General features: G+C 45.7%; 1 protein-coding gene across 5 annotated transcripts in view; it reads right to left on the bottom strand.

Annotated features, from left to right (window-relative positions):
* Nucleotides 1-13,529, bottom strand: part of KANSL1 (KAT8 regulatory NSL complex subunit 1) — a 1,694,895-nt gene that overhangs the window by 228,805 nt on the left and 1,452,561 nt on the right. For all 5 annotated transcript variants that reach the window (XM_085650272.1, XM_085650270.1, XM_085650273.1 and 2 more), the window contains one exon: nt 7,023-7,080. In XM_085650272.1, the coding sequence (XP_085506398.1) occupies nt 7,023-7,080 (58 nt within the window). The remainder of the gene's footprint in view (nt 1-7,022; nt 7,081-13,529) is intronic.

Below are 13,529 nucleotides of genomic sequence, written 5' to 3'. Positions count from 1 at the left end.
GAAAATCTGAGAGCCTGAGCCTCTGAGGAGAACATTCTGGTGGGTGCTGTCGCCTGATTGGCTGCAGTTTGGACTGTATATAATGACTGATAGTCATAAGTGTGGAAGGTTTTTTCTTGTAGCTTAGGCTACTTTACTTCCTGGTTTTGTGTTACCAAGGTTTTTTGGTTATTAATTGCATAATTATCGCTTTTTTATGTACCGTGGGACTCCCACTCCGACGACGGGGAATGATTCAGGCATGTGAATCTATGAAAGACACCCTAAATACTGGAGAAGGAACGTGTTACTTACCTGTAAATGCGGTTATCCAGTATTGGTATCTTTCATAGATTCACATGCCTGAATCCTTCCCCGTCGTCGGGATGGGAGTACCCGGTACATAAATAAAGTAATGTCTCAGTAGACATAGAGTAATTGGCCAAAGGCCTCACCTTAGTAACATATCCACGTCCTTTTGTAAAAAAGGACCAAACTTTGGAGAGTAGCCAATCAGCTATCACCACCCTCTAGAACCTTCCTGGAAGGAGCTCTAGTCCCACAGATTTTCAAAAGCACAGTGCTAAGTAGTTGTATCACAGAGATCCAAGAGAGTCCTTCCAGGGGAGGTGGGTGGGTTGCATGTGAATCTATGAAAGATACCAATACTGGATAACCGCAGTTACAGGTAAGTAACACGTTCCTTATCCAGTATTAGGGTATCTTTCATAGATTCACATGCCTGAATCAGAATAGTAAACAATGAGAAGCACATTTCGAAAGGTACAATATATATAAACTCACAGATAATATTCCAATGTGAAAATAGAAAGTACCAAAAGGCCATGACATAGCAGAGGCATAAAACACAATAGAGAAATGTGCGTATAGAGAAAAGGATGGTGGGATAAAAGGAAGGGCTCTCCTCTTATGAAATAGATGATGGAGCACCGCTTGACCCACTGCAGCGTCTTTCATGAGTTCAGTATCCAGGCAGTAATGCTTGGTAAATGTATGCGGCGTCTTCCATGTAGCCGCTCTGCAAATGTCCACAAGGGGCACTCCTGCAAAAAGTGCCATGGAAGTAGACATTGCCATCGTGGAATGGGCTCGAACTGTGGAGAGCAGGTGTTGCCCTGCTTGCTGGTGACAAAAAGTAATGGCTGCGGCGATGCAGCATGAGATTCTTTGTTTAGTGAGTGGAAGACCTTTCCTAGGCCGACTGTACCCCACAAAGAGTTGGTTAGATTTGCGAAATGTTTTCGTACTGTCGTCGTAGAATTTTAGGCAGCGTTTGAGATCTAAGGAATGCAGGGTTTTTTCCGCCACTGTTTGAGGATTTGGAAAGAAGGAGAGCAACACAATAGGCTCACTGAGATGGAAACTTGAGGGAACTTTAGGGATAAACTTCGGATTTGTACGAAGTATGACCCTGTCGTGTTTGAATTGGAGGAACGGGTCTTGGATTGAGAAAGCATGGAGTTCCCTCACTCGTCTTGCCGAGGTAAGGGCTAGAAGGAGCGCTGTTTTCCAGGAGAGATACTTGAGATCCGCTCTGTGTATTGGCTCAAAAGGGTGTTTCATAAGTTGAGCCAGAACCGTGTTGAGTTGCCAAGCAGGAGGTAAAGTTTTTACCGGAGGGAATGTTCTAAACAGGCCTTTAAGGAATTGTTTAATGAGCCGATGAGACCACAGAGAACCTACCGAGGATCTCCTGAAACGTGATATTGCTGCCAAGTGGACTTTAATGGAGGCATGAGCGAGACCAGATTTTGCCAGATGAAGAAGGTAAGGCAGTATTTGCTTCGGAAAGGATGAAAGAGGGTGTATTTTGTTTGACTTGCACCAGATACAAAATCTCTTCCATTTTAAGGAGTATGTTTTGGTGGTACTATCTGCTCGGGCCCGAGCTAGAACTTCCCTACAGTCCGGAGGGATGTCTAGACTCAGGAACTCTCTGAACTCAGGAGCCAGGCTGATAATTTGGGAGATGCCGGATCCGGATGCTGGACTTGATGGTGGTTGATAGTGAGGAGAGAGAGAAACGGTTTCAACCCGATCGGCGGTTCCAGGGAGAGAAGGTGAAGCTGTGAACCAATGTTGACATGGCCAAGCTGGAGCCATCAAGATGAGCTTGCAAGGTTCCGTTTTCAATTTCCGGAGCAGGGGAATTGGTGGAAAAGCGTATGCAAAGACGTTGCACCATGCGATCGAAAATGCATTCCCTAGAGACCCTTTCTGGGGATGCCAGCTTGCAAAGTGTTGGCATTTGGCGTTCTGCTGGGTGGCGAAGAGGTCCAGAAGAGGGGTGCCCCATCGAGAGAATATGCGGTTGAGGGTTCGCTGATTCAACTCCCACTCATGACATGCTGTCTGCTCAAAGAGTCGGCCAGCACGTTGTGGGTCCCTGGAACATACTCTGCTCGAAGAGAGATGTTGTGAAGGAGCAACCAGTTCCAGATTTTTTGCCACTGGTGAGAGAGTGTCAGAGAACGAGTCCCACCCTGCTTGTTCAAATAGTGCATTGTTGTGGTATTGTCGGTTCGTAAAAGCACTAGAGAGTTCCTGATTCGCAGAAGGATTCCCTAAAGAGCGAGATATACTGCTCGGAGCTCCAGAAGATTTATGTGGAGTTTCCTTTCGGAAAGGGACCATTTGCCGCTTATCTGTAGTTCTTGGAGGAAAGCTCCCCAGCCCTCCAGAGATGCGCCCGTGGTGATATGTGGAGAAGCAGGAAGGAAGAAAGGCAAGCCTTGTGAAAGGTTCTGAGGGCAAATCCACCACCTTAGAGCCGTTTTCATCAGAGGGGTCACCTGGATGACATCGTCGAAAGACCCCGTACATTGGACCCATTGAACTGAAAGTGCTTATTGAAGAGATTGCATGTGAAGGCGACAGTGTGGAACTAGCAGGATGCAGGAGGCCATCATCCCGAGCAGGGATTTGAAGAAGCGCACAGAAAGTCTTCTTGGAACGGATGCGAAGGGCCAAGGAAAGAAGTTTGTCTTTGCGCTCCTGAGACGGAAACGCCTTCCTTTGTATCGTGTCGAGGGTAGCACCCAGGAAACCTATGCGCTGAGAAGGTTGAAGGACAGACTTGTCCTGATTGATAGTCAGCCCCAAACAATCGTAAAATCTCAGACAGGCGCTGGAAGACCTGGACGCGCCTTCTAGAGAGGGTGCTTTGACGAGCCAGTCATCCAGACATGGAAAGACTTGATGGTGGTGTTGTTGTAGGTATGCAGCCACCGGAGAAAAACATTTGGTAAAAATGCGTGGCGCTGATTTGAGTCCGAACGGCAGGACACGAAATTGGTAATGCCTGCACGCCACCGTGAATCTCAAATTTTTTGTGGTTGCGGTGGATCGGGATATGAAAATAGGAGTCCTGAAGGTCTAAAGACACCATGTAGCCGTCCGCATTGAGAAGCTGTAGCACTTCCTGAATGGTGACCATACGAAACAACTTTTTTCAGGAACTTGTTTAGATTTCTCAAGTCCAATATCGGTCTCCATTTTTTCTCCTTTTTGCTTATGAGGAAAAAGCGGGAGTAAAATCCCTTTCCCTTTTGATGTGGGGGAACCCGCTCTATAGCTCCCTTCTGGAGCATAAGTGCCACCTCCCTGAGTAGAGCACGCACATTTTTGTGAAGCATGGGGAGGGGTTTGGGGAGGAATTTGGATGAATTCTAGAGAATGTCCGAATTGAACCAATTGCAGGACCCAACGGTCCGTAGTTATTTGTTTCCGATTTGTCAGAAAATGGGAAATTCTTCCTCCAACTTTGGAGGGCAGAGAGGAGTTGGAGACCGGCGGTAGAGGGAAGTCATTATCGCCAAGCAGCGTCTTTCTGTCGCCCTCCTTTGCCACGAAAGGAAGATTTAGTGTAGGTGGTGTGCTGTTGACGTTGCTGGTACTGTGGCCGATATTGCCGAGTGGAAGAGAAGGAAGCTCGGTGTTGGAAATCCCCTCTAGTAGATTGTTGGCCTCTCCCTCTTGAGCCTCGAAAAGAGGGGTTCCGGAATTGCAGGGTACCCAAAGCCCTAGCCGTGTCGGTATTCTTTTTAATACCTTGCATAGCTTCATCTATGTGTGTCCCAAATAAAAGCTGGCCATCGTATGGCATGTCCAAGACTTTGGTTTGCACTTCCGGTCTGAAGGAAGTCGCCTTCAACCAACCCTGGCGCTGTAGTACAGCTGCGCCCACGAGTTGGCGAAATCCGGTAGAGGCAATATCCATTGCACAGTCTATAATTTCAGAGGCAGATCTCTCACCCTCCAGTAAGATCTTCTTCGCCTCTTCCTTTGACTCTTCCGGCAAGGTCGCAAGGTATGGAGCAATGTCTGCCCACATCTGTCGATTATAACGTCCTAACAGTGCCAAGGAATTGGATGCACGCACTATCAAAGCAGACATGGACAAGAAGCGCTTGCCAATATTGTCCAGCCGCCTACACTCTTTGTCCGGCAAAGCAGTCAGAAAAGCGGAAGGATTTTTTGATTCCCGCTGAGCAGCTTGAGTAATGACTGAGTCCGGTTTCGGATGGCCAGTCAGGCAAGCCGGAGCAGTATCTGGAGCTTTATGTTTCTTATCCAGACGAGGCAATACTGGAGGCACCGAAGAAGGGTTCTGCATAATCTTGACACCCTGTTCCCATATGTAGTCTATAATAGGAATAGACCGAACATACTTCTTAAAAGGCTCTTTAAAATCGTAGAGGAAACGATCCTGTTGGTGCGAGGGCATAGGTATATGAAAGCGCTGCGCCGCTCTCCACAATATTGTGAAAGCCTCCAATGTTTTCTGGAGGCGAGTCAGCTGTGGTAGGAACGGGAGAAGCCGGACAGGGAAGTATGTAATCATCCCACTCGTCCAGATTAGATTGGGAATCTTGAAGTTCCCCTTCTTCATGGTCTTCTTCTTCATCATCATCTGTAGAAAGATAAGGTGGTGATGTGACAGGCTCAGACTAAGTTCAATGGAGGAGGTCGTGGCTGTGGTGTTGGAGGCACAACCGGAAGAGGAGATGGTGCAGACGTTGGAAACCGCTGCTTGTAGTCCAAAATGAGGATCTGTAGGTCAGAGACCAGGGAAGCAGGCAGACAAACCATGGGAGGTGGAGGCGGATGGTATTCCTCAGGAGAAACCTCCTGATCTTCCTGCCCTCGATCTTCGTAATCGGAGCTGTCTTGGTATTTAACGTGCAGTTGCGATGGACTTGTTGCTGTGCGGAACATACTGCTATCGTCAGAGTCTTCCTCCTCTACAAGATGTGCTGGAGGCAAGAGCTGGACCCTACTAGGGGAGGTCAGGGCCGGTGTTAGTGCACGGTTGGTGATTTTGAGGAGCACATATGTACTTTGTATATCAGAATCTGTAGCAGTCGACGGTGAAGTGTGGACGGGCATCATAGTAGATTGAGATGTGGTCAGGGCAGTCGTCGACGGTGTCATCGTCGACGACGATAAAGGCTTCGTTGACGATGAATGCTTTGTTGACGGTGTCGTCGTCGACACTGTCGGCGATCGCAGCGTCGACAGCAGCCTGGATGTCGACGATGTCTTTTTAATTTTCAGCGTCGACGAGACAGACCTACCGGCAGTTGTCGTCGATGTTGATAGGGAATGAGACGTGACAGAAGTGGAAACTGTCGTCGACGAGGTGACACGTACTGCCGTTGATGGAGATTTCCTAGTCGTTGAAGCCACCGTCGACGAGGTAGTCGTCAACGGGGTGGATGAAGGCTTTTTGAAGGCATGAAGAACTTCCCGAGGAGAAACCTTCGCTGGCAGAGTCTTAGGAGGTACTCCTGAAAACTTTTTATGCGCCTTCTTTTGAGGTGGCTGCGACGAAGGGCCCGGAGAGGCCACCCTTGGTCTTTTCTGAGAGGACTGTGAAGAGATGGAAGAGCCCTCACTTTCCTCAGAAGACAATGCTGTATCTTTGTCTTTAAGCCTCTGCAGCCAAATTAAGAGGCACCCCTCACGGTCTTTAAGGGTCTTGGAGGAAAAGGTACGACATACCTTACAATCCTTTGAAGAGTGGTTTGGATAAAGGCAGTAGAGACAGTCCTTGTGTTGATCGTCCACATGAAGTCTCTTTTTCCCACAGGAAGCACAAGACCTGAAAAGGCCCTTCTTCGGAGTGTCTGCCTTGAGGAACTGAAGAATTTCACTCAAAAAATGCAAAGTCGAAGCAAGAAACACTGGTAATCCAGAAACAAGGAATGTTGAGCAGAGCTCAGTGGAGACTCCCTTAGCACGACGTGCGGTAGAAAATCTGAGGGACTAGAGCTCCTTCCAGGAAGGTTCTAGAGGGTGGTGATAGCTGATTGGCTACTCTCCAAAGTTTGGTCCTTTTTTACAAAAGGACGTGGATATGTTACTAAGGTGAGGCCTTTGGCCTATTACTCTATATGTCTAGTGAGACATTACTTTATTTATGTACCGGGGACTCCCATCCCGACGACTGGGAATGATTCAGGAATGTGAATCTATGAAAGATACCCTAATACTGGATAACCTATGTTAAGCCTCCGGTCTGAAAAATGTGAGACTGAAGCATGATGATTAATGGAAATAAATGGAATTGGCCATCCTAGCCTTTTAAATTATTATACATTAACATATCGCTTTCCTACTGGAAAACAAATTATATTTTGTTTGAAGTGCTCCCGGATCCAACGTTGGGTAGGACAATTCAGTGCCCATGATCAATAACGATTCCCTGAAGAATAAGTGCCATGGATACTAAAGGATTCCAAGAGTATTTTTTTCACTTGTACAAAAACAAGAAAACATAAGTTATGTAGGTGAGAGGGCAACACAGCACATAGGAAAGATTTAACAAAAAATGACCACCATTCTCTCAAGCTAGCACTGGACATTCACATCTGGATTATGGTTAATATGGGATCACAACATTTATTGAAATAAAGAAAGTGCCTCAAAATGGTGACCTCAACTCTGGCTCTTAAGAAGATCCTTCTGATATCGGTTTGTAAAAATATTCTAAATTTCAAAACCAAGATAAACAGCATTACCTCTTCATGGTCTTCCTCCAGATCTCCACTGAGAGGGCTAATGTCTACTTCCCGCCAGCTGGAAAAAGCACAATAAATACATTAGAAAAGGATTCATAAAAAAATGATTAGATAACATCCCAGTCTAAGATTGCATGCCTGTCAGTCAACCACATAATAAGAACAAACTCTAAAGTTAGAGCATAAGAAACAACCTCAATGACTAAAGCATAATCAACATATGACTGTTTACTTCTTAAAGGCAAATGTCGAGCAAAGTGTTTCTAGGCTTCAACTCCTTAACTTCAATCACCTAAATGTGACCTTATTTTTAGCTGGAGAATGTGAAGACTAGCGCTATTGGAGCCACATGCGAAGTGAACAAAGAAAAGAAAAATATAGTGGTTGAAGGGGACTGAATATACCCCTGAAAGATGCGGTCTCAAGAAATTAGCTACAATAAACAGGTTGGCTCGACTCTAAAGGTGCATTTCTGTACTTCAAGTATGCCTGTCTCGATATTCCCACAATGCCGCAAATTAAATCTAACAGACCACTGACTGCTGCACAAAACAGAATCCCTAAATGCTCTTACAACCCTAGCTCACTGTAGATGTGCAGCAATTTGCTGGAAGGTGCAAATGTGAAAGAAACAAAAAGGCAAACTGACACCAAACAACAAAGGACTATACACTACACATGGTGATGCTTTCAATGAGGTCAAATGTAAATCCCTCTGAGAATAAAAACCATACCATACAAAGATAGTGTACCACACATGTAAAAAGCTACATCATAATTTCTTCATGTGCTTAAGGGTATCAGTAGCAGTCTGTAGATGTGATTGAAGTGCTGACCACTTGTCTCTGGTTTTGCTACTAGGAGCAAATGTTTTCCCTTTGGACTAGTTTAGGGCTATTTGGTTACCAAAAAAGGCAATTCCATAAATTGCCACATTTTTTCGCTGTAGAGGAGATTTCTCATTAATAAAGCAGCCAACATAAGTGATCTTTTAGGATACACAGATAAGCCATGGCATTGAGTTCCCAAACTTGCAACAACAATACTGCTGAATCTTGATGCATGACCATGCAATGCCAATCAAGTGGGCACCCTCATTCCTGCATTCAAAACATGTCCCTATGCTTTCTGGGCGCATCAGTTTTAACTTCTTGGGAATTTAATGTCTGGATTAGAAACTTAAATTGAGGAATACATGCTTGCCCGGTTGACCCAAGTAACCAAATCTTTCTCTGCAGAAGCTTTAGAAGAAGCCTCTCTGCATCTATTCTTGCTACTCATGTTCACAGTTGCACTAGCCATTGGACTCCCAACAGGGATGTGGAATTCCTATAGCGCGACACCCAGGACAAATTGTTTGGGGTCAAGGGCAATACATTTTCATGTGTATTTTGTCCATTGGACAACTAGGCCCAACCCCCTACAGCAAAAAACCTTTGGGTGCCAGTTTGCAGTACCACATTATGGATCAGGGAAGGGCACTGTCTACAGTTAAGGTAATATTTCTGCCTATATGCTAACGCTGTTCAAACTTCTATGTATGGTACATTAATTGAAAGCCTTTATTGTTAGGGTGAGCGTTAAGTAGATTTGTTAAGCTCTGACTGCACATCTGACAGTGGATCCAAAATAAAAATGTGTACACACGTTTTCAAAGTTTAGCAATATGAGGCGATGTATAACGCTCCCAGAATGCTGTGATTTGATGCAAATATTTGCCGAAGCTTGAAAGCAGATTGATGATTCCTTGCTTTCAAAATAAAATGTTAAAAAATGAAAGCAGGAAAAAAAAAAAAAACATTTTGCTAAACTACTATAAAATTTCAGGAACCAATTCTTTGCATCATTTAGTAATGTGTTGATGCATGCTAGTATATCCCAAAAATATTCATAAGGGAAAATCAGTGAAACCATTTTCAATAAGAATGGGAAACAAAAATAAACAAGCATTGGCAAAGCCAGTAGGTCTGAAATTGGTGGTCAGCTTTTTAGTTTTGTCAATGTGTAACTTGTTTTGGCATGGTTTTTGTAAAACCTTATTGGTGTGAGAGCTGCTGGGCCCTCACCATTACAATACACATTGGCAAAAGCAAAAAGGAAAATGCTACTTACCAGTATGCATCTGTTCTTGGCATGAAGAGCTGCAGATTCACACACTGTGCATAGATCGCCATCTGCTGTTGGGCCCGGATGTTTGCACTTTGTTGTTGTATTGGAACAAGTCTTTGGGAGTCACGGGATAGGTGACGCCTCCTTTGGACAATAGTGCGCATGGGCATCGACTCCATCTTCAGATTGTTTTTTCGCCAAGAAGGGAAATGATGGAGTTTTGTAAGAAACAGAAATAGATGCCCATGTATGTTGTATCTAATTAAGATAATACTGGGACAGATAAAGGTAGCCGGGGAGGCGTGTGTGAATCTGCAGCTTTACATGCCAAGAACAGATGCATACTGGTAAGTAGCATTTTCCGTTCGAGGCAAATGAGCGGCAGATCACACACTGTGCATAGATTGCATAGCAGTACTTCTCCTTAGCGGCGACCACCAGTATCTCTTGCAGTAGTTTGAAATAGTGTTTTAAGTACAGCCTGGCCCACACTAGCTTGTTCTTTTGCCTGCACATCTGCACAATAGTGTTTTGTGAATGTGTGCGGTGTAGACCATGTAGTTGCTTTGCAGATATCATCTAAGGGAATGTTTCCTAAAAATGCCATTGAAGCCCCTATCTTTCGGGTAGAGTGGGCTTTAGGGGGAACAGATAATGTACGTTTTGCATTGTGATAGCAAATCTGTATGCATTTGACAATCCACCTTGCTATCCCAGATTTTGAAATGGGGTTGCCTTTATGTGGTGGTGAGAAGGACACGATAAGTTTTGTCTTGCGAAAAGGTTTTGTTCTTTCAATGTAATAAAGCAGTACTCTTTACATCTAAAGTGTGAAGAGCTCTTTCTGCGACTGTTTGTGGTTGCGAGAAGAATACTGGCAACTCCACAGACTGGTTGAGGTGGAAGGGAGAAATATGCCATTGAAGCCCCTATTTTGCAGGTAGAGTGGGCTTTAGGGGGAATAGATAGTGTACGTTTTGCTTTGTGATAGCAAATTTGTATACATTTGACAATCCACCTTGCAATCTAAGACTGATATGGGATTGCCTTTATGTGGTGGTGAGAAGGATACAAAAAGTTATTTTGTGAAAAGGTTTTGTTCTGTCAATATAGTAAAGGAGTGTTCTTTTTACGTCTAGTGTATGAAGAGCTCTTTCTGGTATCGTTTGTGGTCGTGAGAAGAACACTGGCAACTCAACAGATTGGTTGAGATGGAAGGAAGGAATTTGTGCTGAGAACCACTTTGTTATGATGGAGTTGTAAAAATGGTTCTTTAAAAGTTAGTGCCTGTAGCTCACTGACTCCAAGAGATGTAATGCTACAAGGAAAGCGACTTTCCATGTAAGAAATTGTAGCTCGCATTTATGCAGAGGTTCGAATGTAGGGCCCATTAGTCTTGTGAGGACAATGTTTAGATTCCACACTGGCGAGAGCGGTACCATGGGAGGAATTATTCTTTTGAGGCCTTCCATAAATGCTTTAATAGCAGGTACCCTGAACAATGACAGATGTTGTCTGTTTTGTAGGTAAGCTGCTATGGCAGCGAGATGTAATCTAATCGATGTGTATGCTAGATTACATCTTTGAAGATGCAGCAGGTAACATATGATGTGTTGAGTGGAGGCATCTAAAGGATTGATGGTGTTGTTACAGTATAAAACAAAATATTTTCCACTTGGCTGCATAGCAGGCTCTAGTGGTGGGTCGCCTAGCCTCTTAGATAACGTTCAAACAATCTGGTGGTAGGTTGAGGTAACAAAATTCTAGGACTTCAGGAGCCAGATCGCCAGGTTGAGCTGTGCTGGATCTGGATGTCTGATCTCTCCATGGTTCTGTGCTAAGAGCTGTGGGGAGAGGTGTAGTTTTTGGTGCGGGACTACTGATAGTTCCAGCCATGTTGTGTACCATGGTTGTCTGGCCCATGTCGGAGCAACTAGGATCGGTGTTAGTGACTGTTGTAGCAGCTTGAGTACCACTAATGGAATGAGTGATAGAGGCGGAAAAGCGTACGCAAATCTGCCTGTCCAATTCATCCATATCGCATTGCCTTTGGACAATGGGTGTGGATATCTGGCGGCGAAGCTTGGGCATTTTGTGTAGTAATGTGTGGCGAAGAGATCTCTGGCTGCCCCCACATTTGGAAAAATAGTTGAAGAACTTGTGGATGAAGTTCCCACTCGTGAATCTGTTGTGTCTGACGACTTAACAGATCGGTCATGTGATTTTGAATTCCTGGAAGATGTTGGGCTAAAAGGAATATGTTTTGAGGAATAGCCCAACTCCATATGCTCTGTGCTAGTTGAGAGAGCTGCAGAGAGTGCGCCCCCCCCCCGTTTTTGTAAATAATACATTGCGGTCATATTGTCGGTGCGGACTAAGACAGCTTTGCCTGATATCTGTTTCGGGAATCATTTTAATGCCAGAAAGATTGCTAGTAACTCCAAATGGTTGATGTGGAGTAGTCTTTGCTGAGGTGTCCATGTGCCCTATATGGTGTGATGAAGTAGATGAGCTCCCCAGCCGGTGAGCGATGCGTCTGGTGTTAGCACAATCTGTGGAACCGGCTCTACGAATGGTCGCCCTTTGGGAAGGTTTTGGGTGTTCCACCACTGCAGAGAGCGATGTGTGCGGCCGTCCACCAACACCAGATCTGTCAGCTGACCTTGAGCTTGGTTCCACTGATGTACCAAGCATTCCTGTAAGGGGCGCATCTGGAGTCATGCATGAGGTACTATGAATATACAAGAGGCCATCATCCCAATTAGTTGAATAAACACTCGAGCTGGAAGGGAGTGTTGCGGATGGAATTTTGCTATAAGGGTTTGCATGCTTGCTATCCGGGCAGGACTGGGATATGCAAGGCCTTTTGAGGTGTCTATTGTGGCACCTAGATATTGTTGGATGTGAGACGGAGGTTTATGGTAAACCCTAAGTCGTGAAGTAGTTGGATTGTGGTGCGTGTGTGATTTACACACTGGGTATGCGACTTGGCTTTTATGAGCCAGTCGTCCAAATATGGGAAGACATGGATTTGTTGTCTTCTTAAGTGGGCTGCTACCACTGCCAAACATTTTGTGAAGACTCTGGGTGCTGTGGTGACTCCGAATGGGACAGCCTTGAACTGGTAATGTTGACAGTCTACTACAAAACGGAGATATTTCCTGTGGAGGGTGAATGGGAATGTGGAAGTAGGCGTCCTTGAGATCTAAGGTGGCAAGGAAGTCTCCTTGTTCGAGTAGAGGAAGGACCTGTTGAAGAGTAATCATATTAAAGTGGTCTGATTGTAGGTAGAGGTTTAATGGTCTGAGGTCCAAGATGGGTCTCAGGGTTCCTTTGGAATGAGGAAGTACAGGGAGTAAACCCCTGTGTTTTGGTGATGCAGGGTGTATGGAAGTGGGTTTCTGTTGCAGTAACCCCCCCACTTTTTGCCTGATAACTGATGCACTTTCCCTTGTTGTGCCCTGGGCTCCTGCTAATCAGGTGCCCAGGGCCTGTGTTCCTTCCCTAAAAACTGCCTAACAGCCAAAACCCAAATGACATCTCTGGTCACATGTCAGCCCCTGGTAAATGGTACCCAGGGCCTTGTGACCAGATAAGGCCCCTAAGGGCAGCAGCACTTACTGTGCCACCCTTAGAGGCCCTGTACCCTGACACACACACACTGCATTTGCAGACTGAGTGTCCTGATGCAGAACAAAACAAAGAGTCGACATGGCACATGTGTGCCATGACCACAACAAACACTGCCCTGGCATACCTCAGTCACCCCTAGCTGGGTGCCCTATGCCAGTGGTGTGGGCACAGGTGCATGAGCCTTGTGCCCCCACAGTACCCAGGTCCATTTGTGGGCACTGTAAGAGCAGTGCTGCCATTAAGAGTATATGGTGCTGGGAGGTCGTCAACATGAACTCCACAGCACCATGATGGCTACACTGAAGACTGAGAAGTTTGGTATCAAACTTCTTAGCACAGTAAACCCATACTGATGCCAGTGTGGGATTTACTGTAAGATGCACAACAGAGGGCATCTTAGAGATGCCCCCTGAACCTAGCCTACAATCCACGTCTTGTCTGAGGGGCTGCCACACAGCAGACATGTTGCTGGACCCCTGGGTAGAGAGCCATCTGCTCTCCTGGGCCTGCAACAATGCACATCCTGGGTGAGGTGCTAAGTCTCCTCCCACAGGATGGGAAGGGGAAGCTTCAAAGGCATTCCGCCTCTGTGAGCTTCTCCAGGCCACTTGCTGTACTCAGCAACTGGCCCCTACCAGTTCTGACCCCCACTCTGGCGGTAAGACTGGCCGGAAATTCCAAGGAAGGAAAGGGGGTGCACCAGCCTCTGCCAACCCCACCCCTCAGGTGGGGGAGGTGCGGTGAAGCACATCTCCGGGCTTACGC

The sequence above is a fragment of the Triturus cristatus genome, chromosome 1_1 (assembly GCF_964204655.1).
Source record: "Triturus cristatus chromosome 1_1, aTriCri1.1, whole genome shotgun sequence".
NCBI lineage: Eukaryota > Metazoa > Chordata > Amphibia > Caudata > Salamandridae > Triturus > Triturus cristatus.
Note: the sequence above shows the minus strand (reverse complement) of the source record. Positions and strands in the feature narration are given on the sequence as shown.